The 21,723-nt window shown below is 43.1% G+C and overlaps 1 protein-coding gene across 1 annotated transcript in view; it reads right to left on the reverse strand.

The window, feature by feature from the left end:
• Window positions 1-21,723, reverse strand: part of ADCY2 (adenylate cyclase 2) — a 1,382,785-nt gene that overhangs the window by 366,007 nt on the left and 995,055 nt on the right. Inside the window, exon 15 of the mRNA XM_088442287.1 lies at window positions 4,723-4,807. Coding sequence (XP_088298413.1) covers window positions 4,723-4,807 — 85 coding nt within the window. The remainder of the gene's footprint in view (window positions 1-4,722; window positions 4,808-21,723) is intronic.

Raw genomic sequence — 21,723 nt, forward strand, 5'->3', positions numbered from 1 at the left:
AGTGTTGAATGTATTGTAAGTATTATTTGAAGAAGATGTAGTCGGCACAATGCCATTTTCTTTTCCTGCAAACCTTTTTTTTTTGATCTTTCAGTAGAATACTCCAATGCTTCTTCAAGACTATTTCAGTTTGTAATGTTGATCTATACATGTGGGACACCCGCACTTCCTGAATTATTTTGTGGAAGAAACCTCTTTCTAAAAAAACAATAATATATATATATATATATATATATATATATACTGTATATTGTGGCAGGGACAGCAGGATTTCACTGGTTTAAGTGTGGAACAGCAGTTGTACATCGATCCAGTCCAGGTTTTCTTTAAGGTCAGAGATGAACTGCAGCTAGGCTGATTAGTAGCACCTGTTAGCTAGCTTTATAAATGTTGTTTGTGCACAGGGATGATGATCCTGATGGTGAAGTAGTCGCCCAGGTTATAGGCCCGGGGGTGACTAGTGTTAGGGTTCCTGGACCTGTGAGTCTACTAAAGAACTGTGTTGCTGTTTGGAAGATTCTGTGTACCAGCCTGTAACATCTTGCCTGTGAACACTGGGCCTGATTCAGACCCGCTCGCTAGGATGCATACTCTCGCTTCTGCCGATGGTATGCACCAGAACTGCCCAAAGCTGGGCGAGCCGGTGGACAGCAGTGCTGGAAAAACAACTCAACCAGTGGTCAGCATGGCTGCTGGAAGCACTTCTCCAGCGCAAACCTTTCGTTTGATGGTGCGAGTGGAAGGCTGGGAGGTCTGGGCCTTAGTGGGTACTGGCAGTGAATTAACCATCATCTCTACCAACATGGTTCCACCTGGGGCTGATCAGATGCTACACCAGTAAAGATTATATGTGTACATGGGGAAGTATAAGAATGCCCCCGAGTGCACCTCTCGATAGTGATAAAAGGGCAATCTCTGAAGCTGCCAGATCACCCTACCCATTGATTCTAGGTTGGGACTTTCAATTATTACAAGAGGTGGTTATTTGGCATGATGACAGCAGATGGTCCATGTCAGAGGTGTCCCAAGGGCTGTAATGCCCTCCTTGGCCAGTGAGCAGCAGGAGGGGTTCCCATTGGCAAGGATGTGTCTTTGCAGGACTTTGACCAAGACCAACAGAATGATGGGAACTTGATAAATGCATTTGAAAATGTTGTAGAGATAAATGGTAGAGTTATCACGGCTTTACCAGCATTGAAAAATTATTTGTTATATCGTGTAACATATTTGCAGGGTAAGGTAGTAGACCAATTGTTGGTTCCCCATAAACACGAGCAGTTGGTGTTGAGGGCGGCTCATACATACCTGTGGGGTGGCCATTTGGGGGAGGAGGAAACTCTACAGTGTATTCAGTTAAGATTCTTCTGGCCCGGCATTCATGCAGTAGTAAAAAAGTATGGTCAGGAATGTCCAGTGTGTCAGAAGACAGCACCCTGGCCAGGATTTCGGGCACCCTTGGTTCCCCTCCCTGTCATTTCTTTACCCTTTGAGAGAATTAGTATAAATCTAATAGGGTCAATTTAAGAAAATAATAAAAAAAAAGTTCAAAAGTAGTTGTTTTTTTATGCTGTACCCCAGTGTATCCATATAAGCACTGTGATGCTGCAGGCCACACCCCATTGCATCTATATAAGAACTGTGGTGCTGCAGGCCGTACTCCAGTGTATCCATATAAGCACTGTGACGCTGCAGGCTGTACCCCACTGAGTTCACATAAGCGGTGTGACAACGCAGTGCCATTTACATACAAAGTTAATAAAAAGTTAAAAAATATATATTTGTTGTTGCAGTGTTCCATCCAGTGACTGTGTCCAACCACTCCCTGTCCTGTCACAGACTGGTGCTACAATGACTTCACAGACCATAGCCCACTGCATTTACTAACTTCACATAAGCACTGTGACTCCAAGCAGTGTCAGTTGAAAAAAAAAAGGTATAAAATAAAGTTTCAAAATATATATTTGGTTAATTTTTACTTGTACTATTCTGTGTGCTGTGATACAGTGAGTTTGTTCATGTACAAAGCCCTTTGAATCCCCGCAGTGTGAGCTGAGCTGCAAATTGAAAAATAGATAGTGATCACTTTAGAAGAGAAGAGCAATGGCAACAACCAAATACTTTAGCTGCAGCTGCTGCCACCAGTCAGGACAATAGTAGTCCTTCAACGTCATCAACTAAAGCCGATGCCCAAGAGCATAGAGGGTTTAAGTCAGGGCATCTAAACTCAAAGAACAAATATTTTACAGTCGTAAAAAAAAAACAACTCTATAAAAGGGAAAGTATAGTGCAGAAAAACATAAAATTGACAATATGCCATTCAGCACATGAAGTGGCAAGGAAAGGCTAAGAATTTGGCCTTTATTTATGAGTGGTTGCGCTGCAACTGTCAGTGAGGCATATTCTTCTGCGTCTCATGATGATATAAACCCTTTTCACTCTAGAAGAGGTGTCAAAAAATGAAAACCCCTAAGGCACAAGAACCAACTGTGCGCTCAGAAACATCACAAATCCCTAGGGAGAGTCTAAGGTGTAAATTTACTAAGATTTGAGTTTGGTTGAGGTTTTTTTTTAAATCTCGATTTGCATCACCGAATCTCGGGTGAATTTTCTGTTTTTCATCTCGCAAATTTACTAAGAAGTGAGTTTAGCTGAAAGTGAGTTTTCCGATGGTGAAGCAGATCAAGATTTTTCCCCCTAGTAGCAAGTTTAGATGAGATTACTCATCCGAGATTGCAATGTTTTCTCTCTGCAAAACTCTGCCGCGCTAGCAGCCTGCACATATCAGTGAGATATGTGAAGGCTGCTTGTGTGTTGTACCTGTAAAAAATGGGTTAAATGTTTTTAAAACAATTACATAGGGTCCCCCCCAAAAGGCTTAACAGGCATCATACTGGTCAGTCAGTCCTGGTTCCAAAAATTACGGGGTACAAAACGAGTAGACTTTCCCCATAGATTAGGAACCAGCACCTGGCTGTAGGGTCAGTGCTGTTTTAAATATAGGGGGAAAAAATTGAGTAGGGGTCACCCTATATTTAAAACCACCACCAGACCCAAACTGACCGGGGTGTAATGCCACAGCCAGGATATCCTATTACCAGGTCTACATGGCCAAAGCATTCTCACCCCAAGTTGGTCAGGCCAAACCGGGGATCTCACAGAAGGTGGGGACCCCCAAAGAAAGGGTCCCCCCTCTCCTGAAACCCCAGACTTGGTCTGAAGCCTGGGGCTCTTCCCCGCATCCCTGGGCTATGGGTACGGGGGGTAATAAAGTGTAAATAGTAGTAAACTATTGTATTTTACAGTGTAACTACAAGTGCTAGCACCCATACCTCCACTGTAAAATAAATAGTTAAATAAAGACACAACACACACACTGTAGATAGTATACATTTATTACACACCTACCTCAATCACACATACTTACCTGCTGCCAGATGTTCTGTCCCCTTGTCCCATGTAGAAATCCATTTGGAGTACCTGAAAAAAAGATCCTATACTCACCTCCATCCTCACGCTGGTCTCCGTAGCATCCAGGGATGATAGTGTTGGTGGTGGAGATTGCACTTGCTGGTCCAAACTGTTGGTAGCTGATACTGGACTGCTTGTTATTGTTATTAATTTACAAATTATTATAATTTTGTTAACTAAATTGCATGAACTCGCTGCAAATGACGTAGCAGGGAGAAGGTGCCTAGATTGTTAGTGTTCCTACCTCTTCCACAAATGGTACAGATGCCTTCACAACTGTTGTAAAGGTTTTGGGTTAAAATAATTCCACACCCAAGACATGCCTTTTCTGGTCTTATGCCCAGGCATGACAATGGCTTTCTTTTTATCTTGAGCAAGAACTACTGCCACTGCTGGCCGATTTACACAAACAACATCTTCATCATCAACATCCTCATTAGCGTCAGATAGGACACAAATATGCCCCTCATCCTCCTTTTGCACTTCCTCCACACTATCATACTCATTTTCTATTATTGCACCATCTAATACTATCACAGCCGTCATGGTGTCAGTGATCCACTGTGCACCTGGATGACAGCTCTCATACTTGCTTCCTCTATCAAAAGATTGTTTAACAGTCAATTGTTTTTTTAAACTACTACTATTTAGCTGTGCTTTGCTACTACATATGCGCAAAAATTCCAAAAATCCCTTACTGCTCATGTGCAATTGTGTACAGCATCACTAACACTTGAGAAGGGGTTTGTGATCCCTGGGCCTATCATAATGGAGGCTAAGAGGTAACCTAAAGAGATCAGTAAAGCGAGCAGTAGGCCAAAAGATCATTTTTATTTATTTTAATATCAATTCCACAGCCAACCTTTTCATCAACTTGTACCAACACGATATACTGTATCTGTGAACAAAATCGTTCACAGATATATTGGGTGTACACAGTGGTCAGTGGCCTGGACGATATATCGTTCATTGGCTGTATGAGTGATATATAGGCCAGTGTGTACCTAGCATAAGAATAAAAATATTTTAGCTTAGTAGAGGTTAGATAAATAATTTCTAATTAAGGTTGTTTAGATATAAAATTAGTTTCAACGTGTCCAGGTCTTGATTGGGAATTAGTACATTCTCGCACCTTTCTCTCTGCTCCAGGTAGGACAGGGCTTTTACAGCTGTGGGCTATTACATTGAACCAGTACTCTATCAGTATTTATAGAACACTTTAATAATATATTATTTTACTAATGAAATACCTACCAAGAGTTGTCCAGCGAAACATACAAAGAGAATTAAGGACAGACAGAAGAATGCAGCACCAAATGATATTCCAAGAAGAGATGTTCTGAAAAATAAATACAAAATCACATTTTAGTTTATGATTATCATATAACATATGCACATAATGGGAATTATGCAGAGTTAGGAAAAAATAAAAAAGAGCAATTTGCTCTTGGACAAACTACAGTATGTTGCAATGCAAGGGGTGCAAATGAATTCTTTTGCAGGGAAAATACTGGCTGCTTTTGTATACAGCAGACAGTTACTGGGCAGCTTAGAATAGGACAAACCACATACTACTTACTAAAGTGAGAGTTTTTAGAAGTGGAGATGTTGCCCATAGCAAGAGCAGGATCCTATTGATGAAGTCCAGCCCAGTACAGTGGGCAAAGGTGCAGACGAAACGGGTTGAGGTGATTGTGGTTGCTACTGACATTCTCTCCTTACTCATTCAACTGAATGTAAAAGTTTTGTTTTTTATATATATGTTTTTATATGTAGTATATGCAAATTAAAACTCCTAGTAAAATACTATACTATGGGAGCGCATCTTTTTTATACCTACATGAAAAATCTGCATTGAGTAAACCACTCCAACTAGTGGGGAGGAACATAAGGGTTCGGGTGGAAGATACAATTCTCAGGTGTACCCTGATAAATGATCCGTCATTGTTGAAAACAAGGCTGTGAGGGAAGGCCATACCTGTTCCCTAAAGACCCCTTTGTGATGTGCTCGTAAACCATCTATTTGCTGAATGCATATTACTTACCATCCCAACTATAATACCTGAATTATTACACTAAAGAGTGCTTGATTCTCACTCTCTCTTAGAGTCAAACCCACAGCTATGCGAGCGGCCAGGAGGCCGCTCCAAAAAAAAAAAAAAAGCCCTGATTCAGAGCGAGCGTCCAGCTCTGAATCAGGCCCACAATCAGATCTATAATTTTTGTTTATTGAGGTATTTACAAAATCCTTCTCAGAGTAACCGGTGACATGTCTCTGGACTCTCCTGCTGCTGTAAGACTGCTTGTGTTTTGGAACATGAGCTGAGAAAGGAATGGGGTTAGCTCCCTAACTTCTGTTTCAGTTTTTGATCAGTCACCATGGAATCACAAGATGTATTACTAGGTCACTATTGATTTCCACTGGAATTCCAAGGGTTCCAAGTACAGAAGCACATCCTCACATGACACCCTTTACATAGAATCTTAGGCTTCACAAGATGATAACGGGTCATGAAATGTCTCACTTCTATACAAATTACCAGAAGGCATGATATAGGCAAAGAGTCCAGATAGATACACATGAGGTCATCTTTGGTCCAAAAGGATAACAAGCAAAGGCAATTCGATGTAGAGCTAGTAATGGGAAGATAATAATTCTGGAAACACTTATCACTGTGCTTTTACAATTATACACATAAACACTGAGTGTAATAGGAATCTTTGGAAATCTAAAGTAAAATATTATTTATGAATGTATGTAATTTGACTAATAAAAGGCACAATACTTGCGGCACATACAGCTGACACATACATATATTAAGTATTTTTGTTTGGAATAGTCTTAGTCTAAACTTTTAACACATCTACATATGTCTATATATATTGGGCTATATTTCTGAAAAAATAGGTTCAGGAACTGGGGGTTGAGCTATAGAAAAACTATTTTAAATATATACAGTCAGGTGCATAAATATTGGGACATTGACAGAATTTTCATATTTTGGACTCTATTCACCACCACAATGGCTTTGAAATGAAACAAACAAAATGTGCTTTAACTGCAGACTTTCAGATTTAATTTGAGGGTAATTACATCCAAATCAGGTGAACGGTGTAGGAATTACAACGGTTTCTATATGTGCCTCCCACTTTTTAAGGGGCCAAAAGTAATGGGACAAACTAAACAATCCTAAATCTAACTTTCACTTTTTAATACTTTGTTGCAAATCCTTTGCAGGCAATTACAGCCTGAAGTCTGGAACGCATAGACATCACCAGACGCTGGGTTTCATCCCTGGTGATGCTCTGCCAGGCCTCTACTGCAATTGTCTTCAGTTCCTGCTTGTTCTTGGGGCATTTTCCCTTCAGTTTTGTCTTCATCAAGTGAAATGCATGCTCAATCGGATTCAGGTCAGGGGATTGACTTGGCCATTGCATAACATTCCACTTTTTAGTCTTAAAAAACTCTTTGGTTGCTTTTGCAGTATGCCTTTGGGTCATTGTCCATCTGCACTGTGAAGCGCCGTCCAATGAGTTCTGAAGCATTTGACTGAATATGAGCATATAATATTGCCCGAAACACTTTAAAATTAATTCTGCTGCTTTTGTCAGCAGTCACATCATCAATAAATATAAGGGAACCAGTTCCATTGGCAGCCATACATGCCCACGCCATGACACTACCACCACCATGTTTCACTGATGAGGTCGTGTATTTTGGATCATGAGCAGTTCCTTTCCTTCTCCATACTCTTCTCTTCCCATCACTCTGGTACAAGTTGATCTTTGTCTCATCTGTCCATAGGATGTTGTTCCAGAACTGTAATGGCTTTTTTAGATATTGTTTGGCAAACTCTAATCTGGTCTTCCTGTTTTTGTGGCTCACCAAAGGTTTACATCTTGTGGTGAACCCTCTATAATCACTCTTGTGAAGTCTTCTCTTGATTGTTGACTTTGGCACATATACACCTACCTCCCGGAGAGTGTTCTTGATTTGGCCAACTGTTGTGAAGGGGTTTTTCTTAACCATGGAAATAATTCTTCTGTCATCCACCACAGTTGTTTTCCGTGGTCTTCTGGGTCTTTTGGTGTTGCTGAGCTCTCCGATGCATCCTTTCTTTTTAAGAATGTTCCAAACAGTTGATTTGGCCACACCTAATGTTTTTGCTATCTCTCTGATGGGTTTGTTTTGATTTTTCAGCCTAATGATGGCTTGCTTCACTGATAGTGACAGCTCTTTGGATCTCATATTGAGAGTCAACAGCAATTGATTCCAAATGCAAATGTCACACCTAGAATCAACTCCAGACCTTTTAGCTGCTTAATTGGTAATGAAATAACGAGGGAACAGCCCACACCTGTCGATGAAATAGCTTTTGAGTTGATAGTCCCATTACTTTTGGCCCCTTAAAAAGTGGGAAGCACATATAGAAACCATTGTAATTCCTACACCGTTCACCTGATTTGGATGTAATTACCTTCAAATTAAATCTGAAAGTCTGCAGGCAACGCAAATCTTGTTTGTTTCATTTCAAAACCATTTTATATATATATTGCATAGACAAAAACCCTTACAGTTTCTCATGTCCCTCCAGGCTTCTTAGACATGCTCTGAATTTTCTCAAAACCTTCTGAATTTCTGCCACTCAAACTTAAAAAAGCAATGACATGCTGATCATTTAGGCTGACACATTGATGGACGTGTTCCTTGTGCAATACAGATATGGTATGCCATCACACCCTGTGGTTAATTTCAGATTCATTACTCTCACAGAGTGAGATTGCTGTCACTCACAAAATGGTGGAGCTGCTAATTCACAGAATTGTGTGCTCATTGGAATACACACTTGCAGTCTATGCAACTGAGGTCTGAGCAGTTATGTGGCACACACATCCCACTCAGTGCCCACAATCTTCCCATTCGGTCACCACAACAATCCCACTGGGTTGCAACATCCTTCTCACTCCATACATCTATCTCATTTAGAATACACATTCAGCTCCCTAATTGCTAAAACTATTAAACTCTGTCTATGCATGTACACTTTCTTCACCTATACGCCTCCATGCTGCTCTATCTTCCCCAATACCTACTGCTGGGTGGTCTTCTAACTTTGCTAGTCTGTATTCCCTCCTCCGCACCAATCTGGCTTCCCCATCCACGCCACCCTGTCTTCCAGCATCCATGCCAGTCTGTCTCCTTACATCCGCACCACTGTCTTCCCCCAGCCACACCACTCTGTCTTCCCCCAGCCACACCACTCTGTCTTCCCCTCATCTTTTTCACTCTTTCTTCATCCTTCTGCACAACTCTGTCGCCCCCAATTGTGCCACTCTGTCTCCCCCACACCCACAGCACTCTGTTTTCTCCCCATCTGGACCAATTTGTTTTCGCCAATCACTACTGTTGTGTGTTCTCTCATTTGTGCTAGTCTGTATTCTCTCATCTGCAACAAGCTGTCATTACCCATCTCTCTGTCTTTCTGGGTCCATACCACTCTGTACCCATCTCTACTGCTTAATCTTCCCCCTCTCCATGCCTTTTTGTCTCTCCATTTACACCGCTCTGTCTCTTCCCCTCATCCACATCACTCTTATCCCTTCTATGCAGCTCTATCTTCTGCTCAGACCTCAGTTGCATAGACTGCATGTGTGTTTTCCAATGAGCACACCATTTTGTGAGTGTCAGCAATCTTACTCTGTGAGAGTGCTGAATCTGTAGTTAACCACAGGGTGTGATGGCATACTAAAATACAGGGGACAAAAGACGTAGGGTTCCCCTGTATTTACCAAAACCAGCACTGGACTCTTTCTGGCGCTGAACTCTGCAGAATGGCTGACAGGGACTGGATCATCTTGATTCCATGTCCGCTGCCAAAGCCTGCACTGGCGATGGTTCCCCCCACCACCACTGGGTCCTGCTAAAGCCCCCACCACTGACTGCTGCACTGCCGCCAGGTCCCGGTTTGCCGAACTCCCCGCCGCCGCTACTGCTTGCTACCGATTCCGGGTCCCATTGCCACTAATGCCCATAAAGAACAGCCATCTTGATGCACCCAGGTGAAGCCACAGTGAGTACACCCCCCTGCTGGAGGCACCTACTGAGACTGTGCAACAAGTTGAAGCTCCCTATCTATATAAAGGCTAATTTGTGAGATAATAGTTTAAAAACTGTAACCTTCTCAATTACCTGAACCCCAAAAGCACCTATCCGGGAACAAAAGCTACCTAGTAAAACAAAGCCCAAGTCTAAATTCGCCCTGTACCCTGACTCAGGGCTGTAGCTAGGGTAGCGCGGCCGGTGCCATCGCATAGGGCACCACAGGTCAAAGGGCGTGCCTTCTCAAAAATCCCCCATAGAGAACAGCAGAAAAGTGGTCCTAAAGGAGAGTGTCAGAAAAAACTGACAGTTGGAACTTTAGATTACTCCCAAACCCTCATTTTTATTTATTTTCCCTGAAATTTGGCAAGCTGCACCGAGAAACAGTTCTACCCATCCATGCTAAATTTCAGCTTGGTATCTTCAATAGCTTTTGAGGTCTAGCCCTTAAAAACCCCATGCCCCCCCTCAGGAATTCTCTATGGGAAATTCTGTTTTTTTAAATCAGCCTTAATATAAGGGCACAACTGTGCCCTTATAATATATATATATATAATATTATATACACACATATATACACACTCCTAAATTATATATATATATATATATATATATATATATAAGAAAGGGTATTAAGCACTGTATAGTGTAGTAATTTAAATCACAGATGTGCAAAGGTATGTAATAGAAGGTTCACAAGCACATAAAATGGCCTTCCCTCATAGCCTTATTTTCAGCATATATAGAAAGAAAGTAAATAGACACAGTCCTCCCATCACTACTATATAAACAATACTTTTCACTGTCAAGTTGATTGGTCGGTATTTTTCTACCATATCAATCTCAACAAGTGTTTCTTCATAGACGTTTTTCATGTAAAAAAATCAAGATAGAAAAAAAATGTACATAGTGAAATTAATATATCTCAGAAAATAAAATACATGATAACAAGAACCAATGAAGTATAACAAACAGATTCAGGTATCCCCCAACGGCTGAATGTCAGTAATTACCGAGTAGATGAAAAAAGCTGTCAACGGTCAGGTCTTACTCGCATGTGTGGAAAAACTATCTAGCATATCTCCCGGGTAGTAAGCAGGATACAAAGTCGCAGTATCTGTCCTCCAGTTGGGGTCCCCATCTCCGCACCAACATGTTTCAACCCTGTTCTAGGGTATTTTTCAAGGTGATGTTCCAGTGTAGAATAAATCCCCTTTCGCTCAGTATGTCTCTTATATACAGTCCTGACCAATCACTGCGGCGCTGACATGGCTGGGTCCTATACAGAAAACAACTACATGTACCATAACCCTTTGCGGTGTCAGGCCTATTAGGAGCCGTATATGCCGCACGTGTTTCCTCCCTTTATATCACCAAGGTGACTGAGACACAGCTAGAAAAGCGGAACGTCACTTCCAGTTTGTTGTTATAGTAACTGGAGGCATCCTAGCAATCTTTTATTTCCGTTTCTCATTTCAATTTGTCTCCTATATAGTGATGGAGCTGGCCATTCTTTTCAAATAGGTGGAAGTTCTCGGTCCCATAACTTTTGTTTTGGTGAGGGTTAGCAGGGATGTTGTTATTAAAGTGCCAAGTGTCATGGAATATAAAAATACAATAAATTAGAATACATAAAAACATGAGAAAAACTAAAAACATATGTGCAAATAGGTGATTTGTGCAATACACACAGAAGCAGAATTTTACGGACAGAAATATAAAGGAGGAGCAAATTCTATAAAAACCATCTCATTTCAAAATCGAGGTTTAAACCCCCGGTTTCAAAGTGCCTATTTCATATATTTTTGTTATTTCTGCCTTAGCCAATTGAGTAGGCAAATCTCTCCGTCTCCATTGTCCTTTCACCCACATTATTCCTGCAAACCTTTTAATAGTTGAAGGTGAACAATTATGATGCTGTTGAAATGATTTGATAAGGCATGTGTTTCCAGACCTTTTTTATATTACGAAGGTGTTCCCCCATTCTCACCTACAGGGACTGGACATGCGACCAATGTAGAACAGTCCACAAACGCATTCTATAATGTAGATAACATTGCATATATTACATGTAATAAATTCCTTGATAGGATGGGTTTTTCCATTAATCTCAATCTCTGTGAGTTTTGCTGTACCGTCGCTTTTAACCTGCGACACCCCAGGCACAGCCCACATCGGTAAAACCCCTTGGATTTCACCGTTGTTACTGTTTTTATTTTTGATAGTGCACTCCTTACTAGCATCACATTAATAGATGGAGCTTTTCTGTATATACATTTAGGTTTAGTCAGAATCAGAGACCCTATAATTGGGTCCTTTAGCAGAATGTTCCAATGTTTCATTAGATTTTTTTCCATTGATTTATATTGGCAATTAAATGTTTTTATAAAAGACCAATCATATAAATTGGATTTTTTCTCAGATTCCATAGTGGATTTATATTTTAAAAGCTCCTCTCTAGGAATTTGTTCCATTTCATTAATTACTTTTTCAATACGATTCAGTTTGTATCCACATAATAAAAATGTCATCTTTAATTCGCTGGCCTGTATCTGATATGTATCATTTTCAGTACAGTCACGCTTTAAGCATCTCAATTGGCTCCCAGGAATTGAGTTTAGCCAATTTAAATGGTGGCAAATGTCTGCCTGGATGTATGAATGAGAATCCGTAGGCTTAGCATAATTCATAGTGTTGACCCTATTATCTTTTATGAATATAGTCACATGTAAAAAATTCACAGTGTTTTCACTCGCTGAAAACAAAAATTTGATGTTTAAGAGGTTAGTATTTAAATTGTTAAAAAAGCTATTTAAAAGATCCCTTCCACCTCTCCAGAAAAATAAAACATTGTCAATATATCTTGACCAGGACACCAGGTTTGCTCCATATGGGTTGTGGTTCCAAATTATATAGATTTCCCACTGACCCATGAAAATATTCACATAGCTTGGAGCTTGGTCAGAAAACAGGACAAATGACAATATGCCGGTCTGGAGAAATGGGATATACAAGGATAGGTGGAGAAATACAGTATCCTCCCTAATACACGCCCTATCCCGATAAGAAACACTTTCAGGGGCTACAGATTCACCATCTTTTTTAGCCAAAGAAAAAAAGATGTATCCAGCCAAGATAGTTAGAATTAAAGATGACATTTTTAGCATGTGGATACAAACCGAATCGTATTGAAAAAGTAAATTATCAAATGGAACAAATTCCTAGAGAGGAGCTTTTAAAATATAAATCCACTATGAAATCTGAGAAAAAAATCCAATTTATATGATTGATCTTTTTTAACAACTTTTAATTGCCAATATAAATCAATAGAAACAATTCTAAAGAAACATTGGAACATTCTGCAAAAGGACCCAATCATAGGGTCTCTGATTCTGACTAAACCTAAATGTATATACAGAAAAGCTCCATCTATTAATGCGATGCTACAAGGAATGCACTATCAAAAATCAAAACATTTTATGAAATGTAATGTAAGGGGTTTTATCGATGTGGAATGTACCTGGGGTGTCGACAGGTTAAAAGTGATGGTACAGCAAAACTCCCAGAGATAGAGATTAATGGAAAAACCCATCCTATCAAAGAATTTATTACATGTAATACATGCAATGTTATCTACATTATATGGGGGAACACCTTCATAATATAAAAAAGGTCTGGAAACACATGCCTTATCAAATCATTTCAACAGCATCATAATTGTTCACCTTCAGCTATTAAAAGGTTTACGCAGGCAGGGCCGGACTGGCCATCTGGCAGTTCTGGCAATTGCCAGAGGGGCCGATGGCCAGATGGGCCGGCCCAGTGCCAGGTGACCAATGCGCCGCATGCAGCTGAGCCACAGCACTGTTCAGAGACAGCCGCGCCGTGGCCGCTGTATTTCACACCTGATGCTGGCAGTGAGCCAATCAGAACTTGCGGACCGGCAGCCAATCGGCAGCGGCTGCTGGTCCACGATCACTAATTGGCACTGAAGCCTAGCTCGGCTGCTTGGAGTCTCCGCTGCCCCGCTCGCATCCTGGCCCCCAGTGCAGCTCAGCAGGTGGCTCTTGGTGGAACAGGCACTACTGCTGTAGCTCATAGATGAGCCCGGCCGATGCGAAGAGATGGGCAAAGCGGAGGAAGAATAAGCGGCACGGAGGCAGCAGCAGCACGCCCAGGGAGGTAAAGGCGGCAGCTGCACTGCGTGGACAGCACGATGCAGTGAGCGGAGGAAGCAATTCAGGAACTGGGAGCAGAGGAGGTCTTCTATCCAGCAGCAATCCCCACCCCAACAAGGGCCGAGATAAGCTGCCACCCCACCAAGCAGGGACACTGGCCTGGGTACCTGCAGTAAAATGAGACTCTGCACAGGATGGTCTTGGAGGGGCACTCCTGGGTGCTAGGTCTAGAAGAGTGCTCTCTTGGGAGATGGGTCTAGGGGGGTGCTCTCTTAGGTACTAGGTCTTTGGGTGCTCTCCAGGATGATCTGTCTAAGGGAGTGCTCTCGTGGGTGCTGGGTCTAGAGGGGTGCTGTTTTGGGTGCTTGGTCTAAGGGGGTGCTGTCTTGGGTGCTGAGTCTTGTAGAGTGCTCTCCTGGGTGCTGGGTCTAGGGGAGTGCGCAGATAGACAACACACTACTATCCATGGCTGCTGGTGACCTGCAACTAATTCACCTGCTGATGGCACACGGGGGAGGACAGAGGCTGCTGGATGGACACAGGGGGTTGTGATAGGCTGCCGGAGAGACATAGGGGGATGTGAGTTGCTGGTGAGGTGGCATAATGTGTAAAGGGTGTTACCCTGTGGCATAATGTTATAAGGAGCATTACTGTGTGTTGCATAATTTTATAAGGCGCTTTACTATGTGGCATAATCTGGTGTAAGGTGCTTTACTGTCTGGCTTAATGTGGTGTAAGGGGCATTACTGTGTGGCATAAGTGTTATACGGTGTATTCCTGTGTGGCATAATGTGAAAGTACTCTATGTGGCATAGCGTGAATGGGCTCTGTGTGGTGTAACATGACTACCGTGCAGTGTAATGTGACGAAGGGGCACTACTGTGTGGCATAATTTAAATTGGAGGTATAATTGTGTGTTCACGCCCTGTCCCAGTGAGACCACACTTTTTTTTTGCAGTGCATGCCTTTGGTGTGCGCGCTTTCTCTACTTCAATTGTGGATGGCAGTCCCAATGCTTTTTATGTACACAGGGCACCAAATAGTGTTGTGTCGGTTCTGCTTCGGTGTGCACAGATGTGTCGTCCTCTGTGTTCAGAATCCCTGCCCTAAAGAATTTCTACGGTGAACACTATCTAATCTTCTACAACTGCTAAGTTAGGGCTTGGTCAGTTGGGAAAATGCCATCCGTTTTCGTTGTGTGTGACCTAAACCATTGTAGTGCCAGCTTTACGTAAGAGAACTAAATACCAAATGTTTGACTATGGCACATGTTTTAATTCCCTACAGGATGAACCCTGTTCTATATATTTTAATGTGGAGAATGATATACACTTGTATGTTGTTCTAATACTAGTTATATATGTAAGAGCATAGACTAAAAGTGGAAGTCAGGAATAGTAAGGGGAGAAGGGATGCAGTCAGGAGGGTTAGGGGGGGAGAGGGTAGGGTTAGGGTACTTACCTTCAGCTGTCGACATTTCTACCCACCGGGCTGCCGCTGTCAGTATTTGATCCGGTAGCTAAACAGCCGCCGGCATTACATACCGATTCCTGGGGAGAAGTCTATGCCAGTAGCCAGATGCTGACGCGAGGTGGGCTTGTGTCCTTTAAATGCCAGGACCTATTTTTAGTCCCAGTCCGGCCCTGTGGGCAGGGATAATGTGGGTGAAAGGACAATGGAGATGGAGAGATTTGCCTACTCAATTGGCTAAGGCAGAAATAACTAAAATATATGAAATAGGCACTTTGAAAATGGGGGGGAGGGGAAAAGGATTAAACCTCGATTTTGAAATGAGATGGTTTTTATAGAATTTGCTCCTCCTTTATATTCCTGTCCGTGAAATTCTGTCTCTGTGTGTATTGGACAAATCAACTTCACATATGTTTTTAGTTTTTCTCATGTTTTTATGTTTTCTAATTTATTGTATTTTTATATTCCATGACACTTGGCACTTTAATATCAACATCACTACTAACCCTCACCAAAACAAAAGTTATGAGACCGAGAACTTCCACCTATTTGAAAAGAATGGCCAGCTCCATCACTATATAGGAGACAAATTGAAGTGAGAAGCAGATATAATAGATCGCTAGAGTGCGTCCAGTTACTATAACAACAAACCAGAAGTGACGTTCCGCTTTTCAGAGTCCGAATATAGGGTAGCCGCGTCTCAGTCACCTTGGTGATATAAAGGGAGGAAACACGTGCGGCATATACGGCTCCTAATAGGCCTGACACCGCAAAGGGTCATGGGACATGTAGTTGTTTTCTGTATAGGATCCAGCCGTCACAGCGCCGCAGTGATTATCAGGAATGTATATAAAAGACGTACTGAGTGAAGGGGATTTATTCTACACTGGAACAACACCTTGAAAAGGGTTGAAACACGGGGGGATCCCAACTGGAGGACAGATACCACGATTGTGTATCCTGCTTACTGCCCGGGAGATATGCTGGCTAGGTTTTCCACACATGCGAGTAAGAACTGACTGTTGTCATCTACTCGGTAATTACTGACATTCAGCCGTTAGGGGATACCTGAATTTGTTTGTGATACTTAAGTGGTTCTTGTTATCAAGTATTTTATTTTCTGAGATATATTAAATTGTACTTCACTATGTACATTTTTTTTCTATCTTGATTTTTTTTACATGAAAAACGTCTATGAGGAAACACTTGTTGGCAATTGAGATTGATATGGTGGAAAAATACTGACCAATCAACTTGACGGTGAAAAGTATTGTTTATATAGTAGCGCTGGGAGGACTGTGTCTATTTACTTTACTCTTTATTTTCTGCAGTTGTCGGTCATTTAATAGGAGATACCTGAGAACAATTTCTTCCACCCGAACCCTTGTGTTCCTTTCCGCTCATTGCAGTGGTTTACTCAATGCAGATTTTTCATTAGAAGGGGTGGACGGGAGAAACCAAAAGAGGAGAAATTTCTGTTCTTCAACGCGGTTCTTTCTCCTTCCTCGCAATGTAGATTCAACTGATATGAGAATGAACATGAGTGACAGAGGGCCAATGGTACTGGCAAAGCTTACTCGCTCCCAACTCTATAACCGACATCGAGATCCTTTAACCTTTTATTTTCACCAGTGCCTCTGTGCAGCTAACACCTCAATATCTGCCTTACTCCCAAGGGAAACTTCTCAGAACACTACTCTGGAATTCCAACTAGTCTCTTGCTTGTCTGTTTCACAGCTACAGCTGCTGTCTGAAGTATTAAGAAAAAAGGCACTCAAAAGGGACTTTAAAATAAAACCTGTCTTATGGAAAATTTATTTTGGCCCAGGACATTGTGTCTTAGTTAATGAGAGTTCCTGCTGAAAACTAGCACTGTATATATATATATATATATATATATATATATATATATATATTAGGGGTGTGCACCGGCCACTTTTCGTGTTTTGTGTTTTGGTTGTGGATCTGGATCTTTCTTCGCGTTTTGGATCTGGATTGGTTTTGCCAAAACCACCCTTCGGTGTTTTGGGTTCTGGGTTTTGTGTTTTGGATCTGTATTTTTTTTAAAAAAGCATAAAAACAGCTAAAATCACAGAATGTGTTGATTTTTCTGCTCCTATGCTATTCTTAACCGCAAAAACCTACATTTCCACTTATTTCCAGTCTATTCTGAACACCTCACACCTCACAATAGTGTTTTTATGTCCAAAAGGTTGCACCGAGGTAGATGGATGACTATGCTAAGCGACACGAGTGGGCGGCACAAACACGTGGCCCATCTAGGAGTGACACTGCAGTGGCAGACAGGATGGCAGTTTGAAAAACTAGGCCCCAAACAGTACATAATTCAAAGAAAAAAAAGAGGTGCAAGATGGAATTGTCCTTGGGCCCTCCCACCCACCCTTATGTTGTATAAACAGGACATGCACACTTTAACAAACCAATCATTTCAGCGCCAGGGTCTGCCACATGACTGTGGCTGAAATTAATGGTTCGTTTGGGCCCCCACAAAACAAGCTGGCAATTAATCTGTCCCTGCACAAACTGGCTCTACGGAGGCAAGATGTCGTCCTCATCCTCATCCACCGATTCGTCACCCTCTGCAGTGTTGTGTACATCCTCATCCTCACAGAGTATTAACTTGTCCCCGCTGGAATCCACCACCACAGGTCCCTCTGTACGTTCTGGAGGCTGGTCTCCCTGGAAGAGTTGATAATTCATTTTTATGAGTATCATCTTCTCAACATTTTGTGGAAGCAACCTCCTACGCCTTTCGCTGACAAGGTTCCCGGCTGCACTAAACACTCTTTCGGAGTACACACTGGAGGGGGGGCAACTCAGGTAAAATAGAGCCAGTTTGTACAGGGGCCTCCAAATTGCCTCTTTTTCCTGCCAGTACAGGTACGGACTGTCTGACATGCCTACTTGGATGCTGTCACTGATGTAATCCTCCACCATTCTGTCAATGGTGACAGTATCATATGCAGTGACAGTAGACATGTCAGAAATTGTTGCCAGGTCCTTCAGTCCGGACCAGATGTCCAAACTTGGTCCTGCCTGCCCTGCATCACTGCCAGCGGGTTGCTTAGGATACCTAAGTTTTTTCCTGGCAGCCCCAGTTGCGGAAGAAAATGAAGAAGGAGCTGTTGACGTGTCACGTTCCGCTTCAGCTGACAGTGTGTTCACCAGCAGGTCTTTGCACCTCTGCAGGCTTGTGTCGGCTGGAAAGAGAGACACCACATAGGCTTTAAACCTAGGATCGAGCACGGTGGCCAAAATGTAGTGGTCTGATTTCAACAGATTGACCACCCTGGAATCCTGGCAAAGCGAATGAAGGGCTTCATCCACAAGTCCCACATGCCGAGCGGAATCGCTCCGTCTTAGCTTCTCCTTCACTTTCTCCTGCTGCTTCTGCAAAAGCCTGATGAGGGGAATGACCTGACTCAAGCTGGCAGTGTCTGAACTGACTTCACGTGTGGCAAGTTCGAAGGGCTGGAGAACCTTGCACAGCACGGAAATCATTCTCCACTGCGCTTGAGTCAGGTGCATACCCCCTCCTTTGCCTATGTCATAGGTGGATGTATAGGCTTGTATGGCCTTTTGCTGCTCCTCCATCCTCTGAAGCATATAGAGGGTTGAGTTCCACCGCGTCACAACCTCTTGCTTCAGGTGATGGTGGGGCAGGTTCAAGAGTGTTTGCTGGCGCTCCATTCTTCGGCACGCAGTCGCTGAATGGCGAAAGTGGCCAGAAATTTTTCAGGCCACCCAAAGCGTCTCCTGCACGCCCCTGTCGCTTTTCAGAAAATTCTGCACCACCAAGTTTATTGTGTGAGCAAAACATGGGACGTGCTGGAATTTGCCCAGATGTAATGCCCGCACAATATTGGTGGCGTTGTCAGATATCACAAATCCCCAGGAGAGTCTAAGTGGGGTAAGCCACTGGGCGATGATTTCCCTCAGTTTCTCTAAGAGGTTGTCGGCGGTGTGCCTCTTACTGAAACCGGTGATACACAGCGTAGCCTGCCTTGGAACAAGCTGGAGTTTCTGAGATGCTGCTACTGGTGACGCTGCTGCTGTTGCTGCGTAAGGTGATACATCTACCCAGTGGGCTGTCACAGTCATATAGTCCTTAGTCTGCCCTGTTCCACTTGTCCACATGTCCGTGGTTAAGTGGACATTGGGTACAATGGCATTTTTAAGGACACTTTTTCTGACGTTTCTGTACTGTCTCGGTATCGCCTGCCTAGTGAAGTGGAATCTAGACGGGATTTGGAACCGGGGACACACTACCTCCATCAATTGTCTAAATCCCACTGCACTAATGGCGGATACCGGACGCACGTCTAACACCAACATAGCAGTCAAGGCCTCAGTTATACGTTTTGCTTCAGGATGACTGCTGTCGTACTTCATCCTCCTCGCTAAGGACTGTTGGAGGGTCAAATGTTTAGTAAAAGTAGACTTGTTCCTACTTCCTCTCTGGGATGATGAACGACTCCCAGCAGCAGCAACAGCAGCAGCGGCAGCAGGAGGCGTAGCAATGCAGGATCCTCCGGAGGAATCCCGGATAGGAGAGTCAGTCATGCCAGTGACATGGCCTGCAGGACTACTTCCGATCCTGACTAAGGAGGAAATTGATGAGGAGGGAGTTGACGGTGTGGTTTGCAGGTGCTTGGATACAACAGGACAACGGGATTTAGGTGTCCCTGGACTGCTCACTGTCTTAGCCAAAGTTTCTGAACTTGACAGTAACTTATTATGAACACGCTGCAGGTGCCGTATAAGGGAGGATGTTCCTAGGTGGTTAACATCCCTACCCCTACTTATTACACCTTTACACATGGTACATATGGCAAGACAGTTGTTGTCCGGATTTGGATAGAAATATTGCCAGACCAAAGAGGTGGAATGTTTGGTCTTCTGCCCAGGCATGACCGTGATGGGCTTTTTCATCCCACGGACAACAACTGTCTCCCCCGGAGCCTGATTTAAACAAACCACATCACCATCAGAATCCTCCTCGCCAACTTCCTCTTCAGCGCCAGCTACACCAGTATCCTCATCCTGTTGTACCTCAACAGTGACATCATCAATTTGCATATCAGCAAGTGGACTGTGGGTGCTCCTTTCAGCACTTGCAGGGGGTGTGCAAATGGTGGAAAGAGCCACCTCTTCTCGTCCAGTGCTGGGAAGGTCAGGCATCGCAACCACCACCACACTTGGACTCTCCTTGGGGATTTGTGATATCTTCTTAGAAAGCACAGTTCTTCGCTGTGCTTTTGCCAGCTTAACTCTTTTGATTTTTTTAGTGGGAGGAGGGCTTCCATCGTCATGTGAAGCTGAACCACTAGTCATGAACATACTAGGGATCGACCTTAGCCGTTCCTTGCCACTCCGTGTCGTAAATGGCATATTGGCAAGAAAAAATATTTTGTTATTTGGTTTGGACTGGAGTGTACTTTGGGGGTTACAGCACCCTTTAACAGTCAAGCCAGCCGGCCCTTTACTTATGACACAGGCGCACGCTTGGCACTACTTTGTTGATGCACGTGTGGCTACTGCGCACCCAATTCACAAACACAGAAAAAATATTTTGTTATTTGGTTTGGAGTGTACTTTGGGGGTTACAGCACCCTTTAACGGTCAAGCCAGCCGGCCCTTTACTTATGACACAGGCGCACGCTTGGCACTACTTTGTTGATGCACGTGCGGCTACTGCACACACAATTCACAAACACAGAAAAAATATTTTGTTATTTGGTTTGGAGTGTACTTTGGGGGTTACAGCACCCTTTAACGGTCAAGCCAGCCGGCCCTTTACTTATGACACAGGCGCACGCTTGGCACTACTTTGTTGCTGCACGTGCGGCTACTGCGCACACAATTCACAAACACAGAAAAAATATTTTGTTTTTTGGTTTGGACTGGAGTGTACTTTGGGGGTTACAGCACCCTTTAACGGTCAAGCCAGCCGGCCCATTACTTATGACACAGGCGCACGCTTGGCACTACTTTGTTGATGCACGTGCGGCTACTGCGCACACAATTCACAAACACAGAAAAAATATTTTGTTATTTGGTTTGGAGTGTACTTTGGGGGTTACAGCACCCTTTAACGGTCAAGCCAGCTGGCCCTTTGCTTATGACACAGGCGCACGCTTGGCACTACTTTGTTGATGCACGTGCGGCTACTGCGCACACAATTCACAAACACAGAAAAAATATTTTGTTTTTTGGTTTGGACTGGAGTGTACTTGGGGGGTTACAGCACTCTTTAGTGGTCAAGCCAGCCGGCCCTTTACTTATGACACAGGCGCACGCTTGGCACTACTTTGTTGATGCACGTGCGGCTACTGCGCACACAATTCACAAACACAGAAAAAATATTTTTTGTTTTGGTTTGGACTGGAGTGTAATTTGGGGGTTACAGTACCCTTTAACGGTCAAGCCAGCCGGCCCTTTACTTATGACACAGGCGCACGCTTGGCACTACTTTGTTGATGCACG

This window comes from Taudactylus pleione, unplaced genomic scaffold, assembly GCF_031769625.1.
Source record: "Taudactylus pleione unplaced genomic scaffold, aTauple2 ptg000309l, whole genome shotgun sequence".
Lineage (NCBI taxonomy): Eukaryota > Metazoa > Chordata > Amphibia > Anura > Myobatrachidae > Taudactylus > Taudactylus pleione.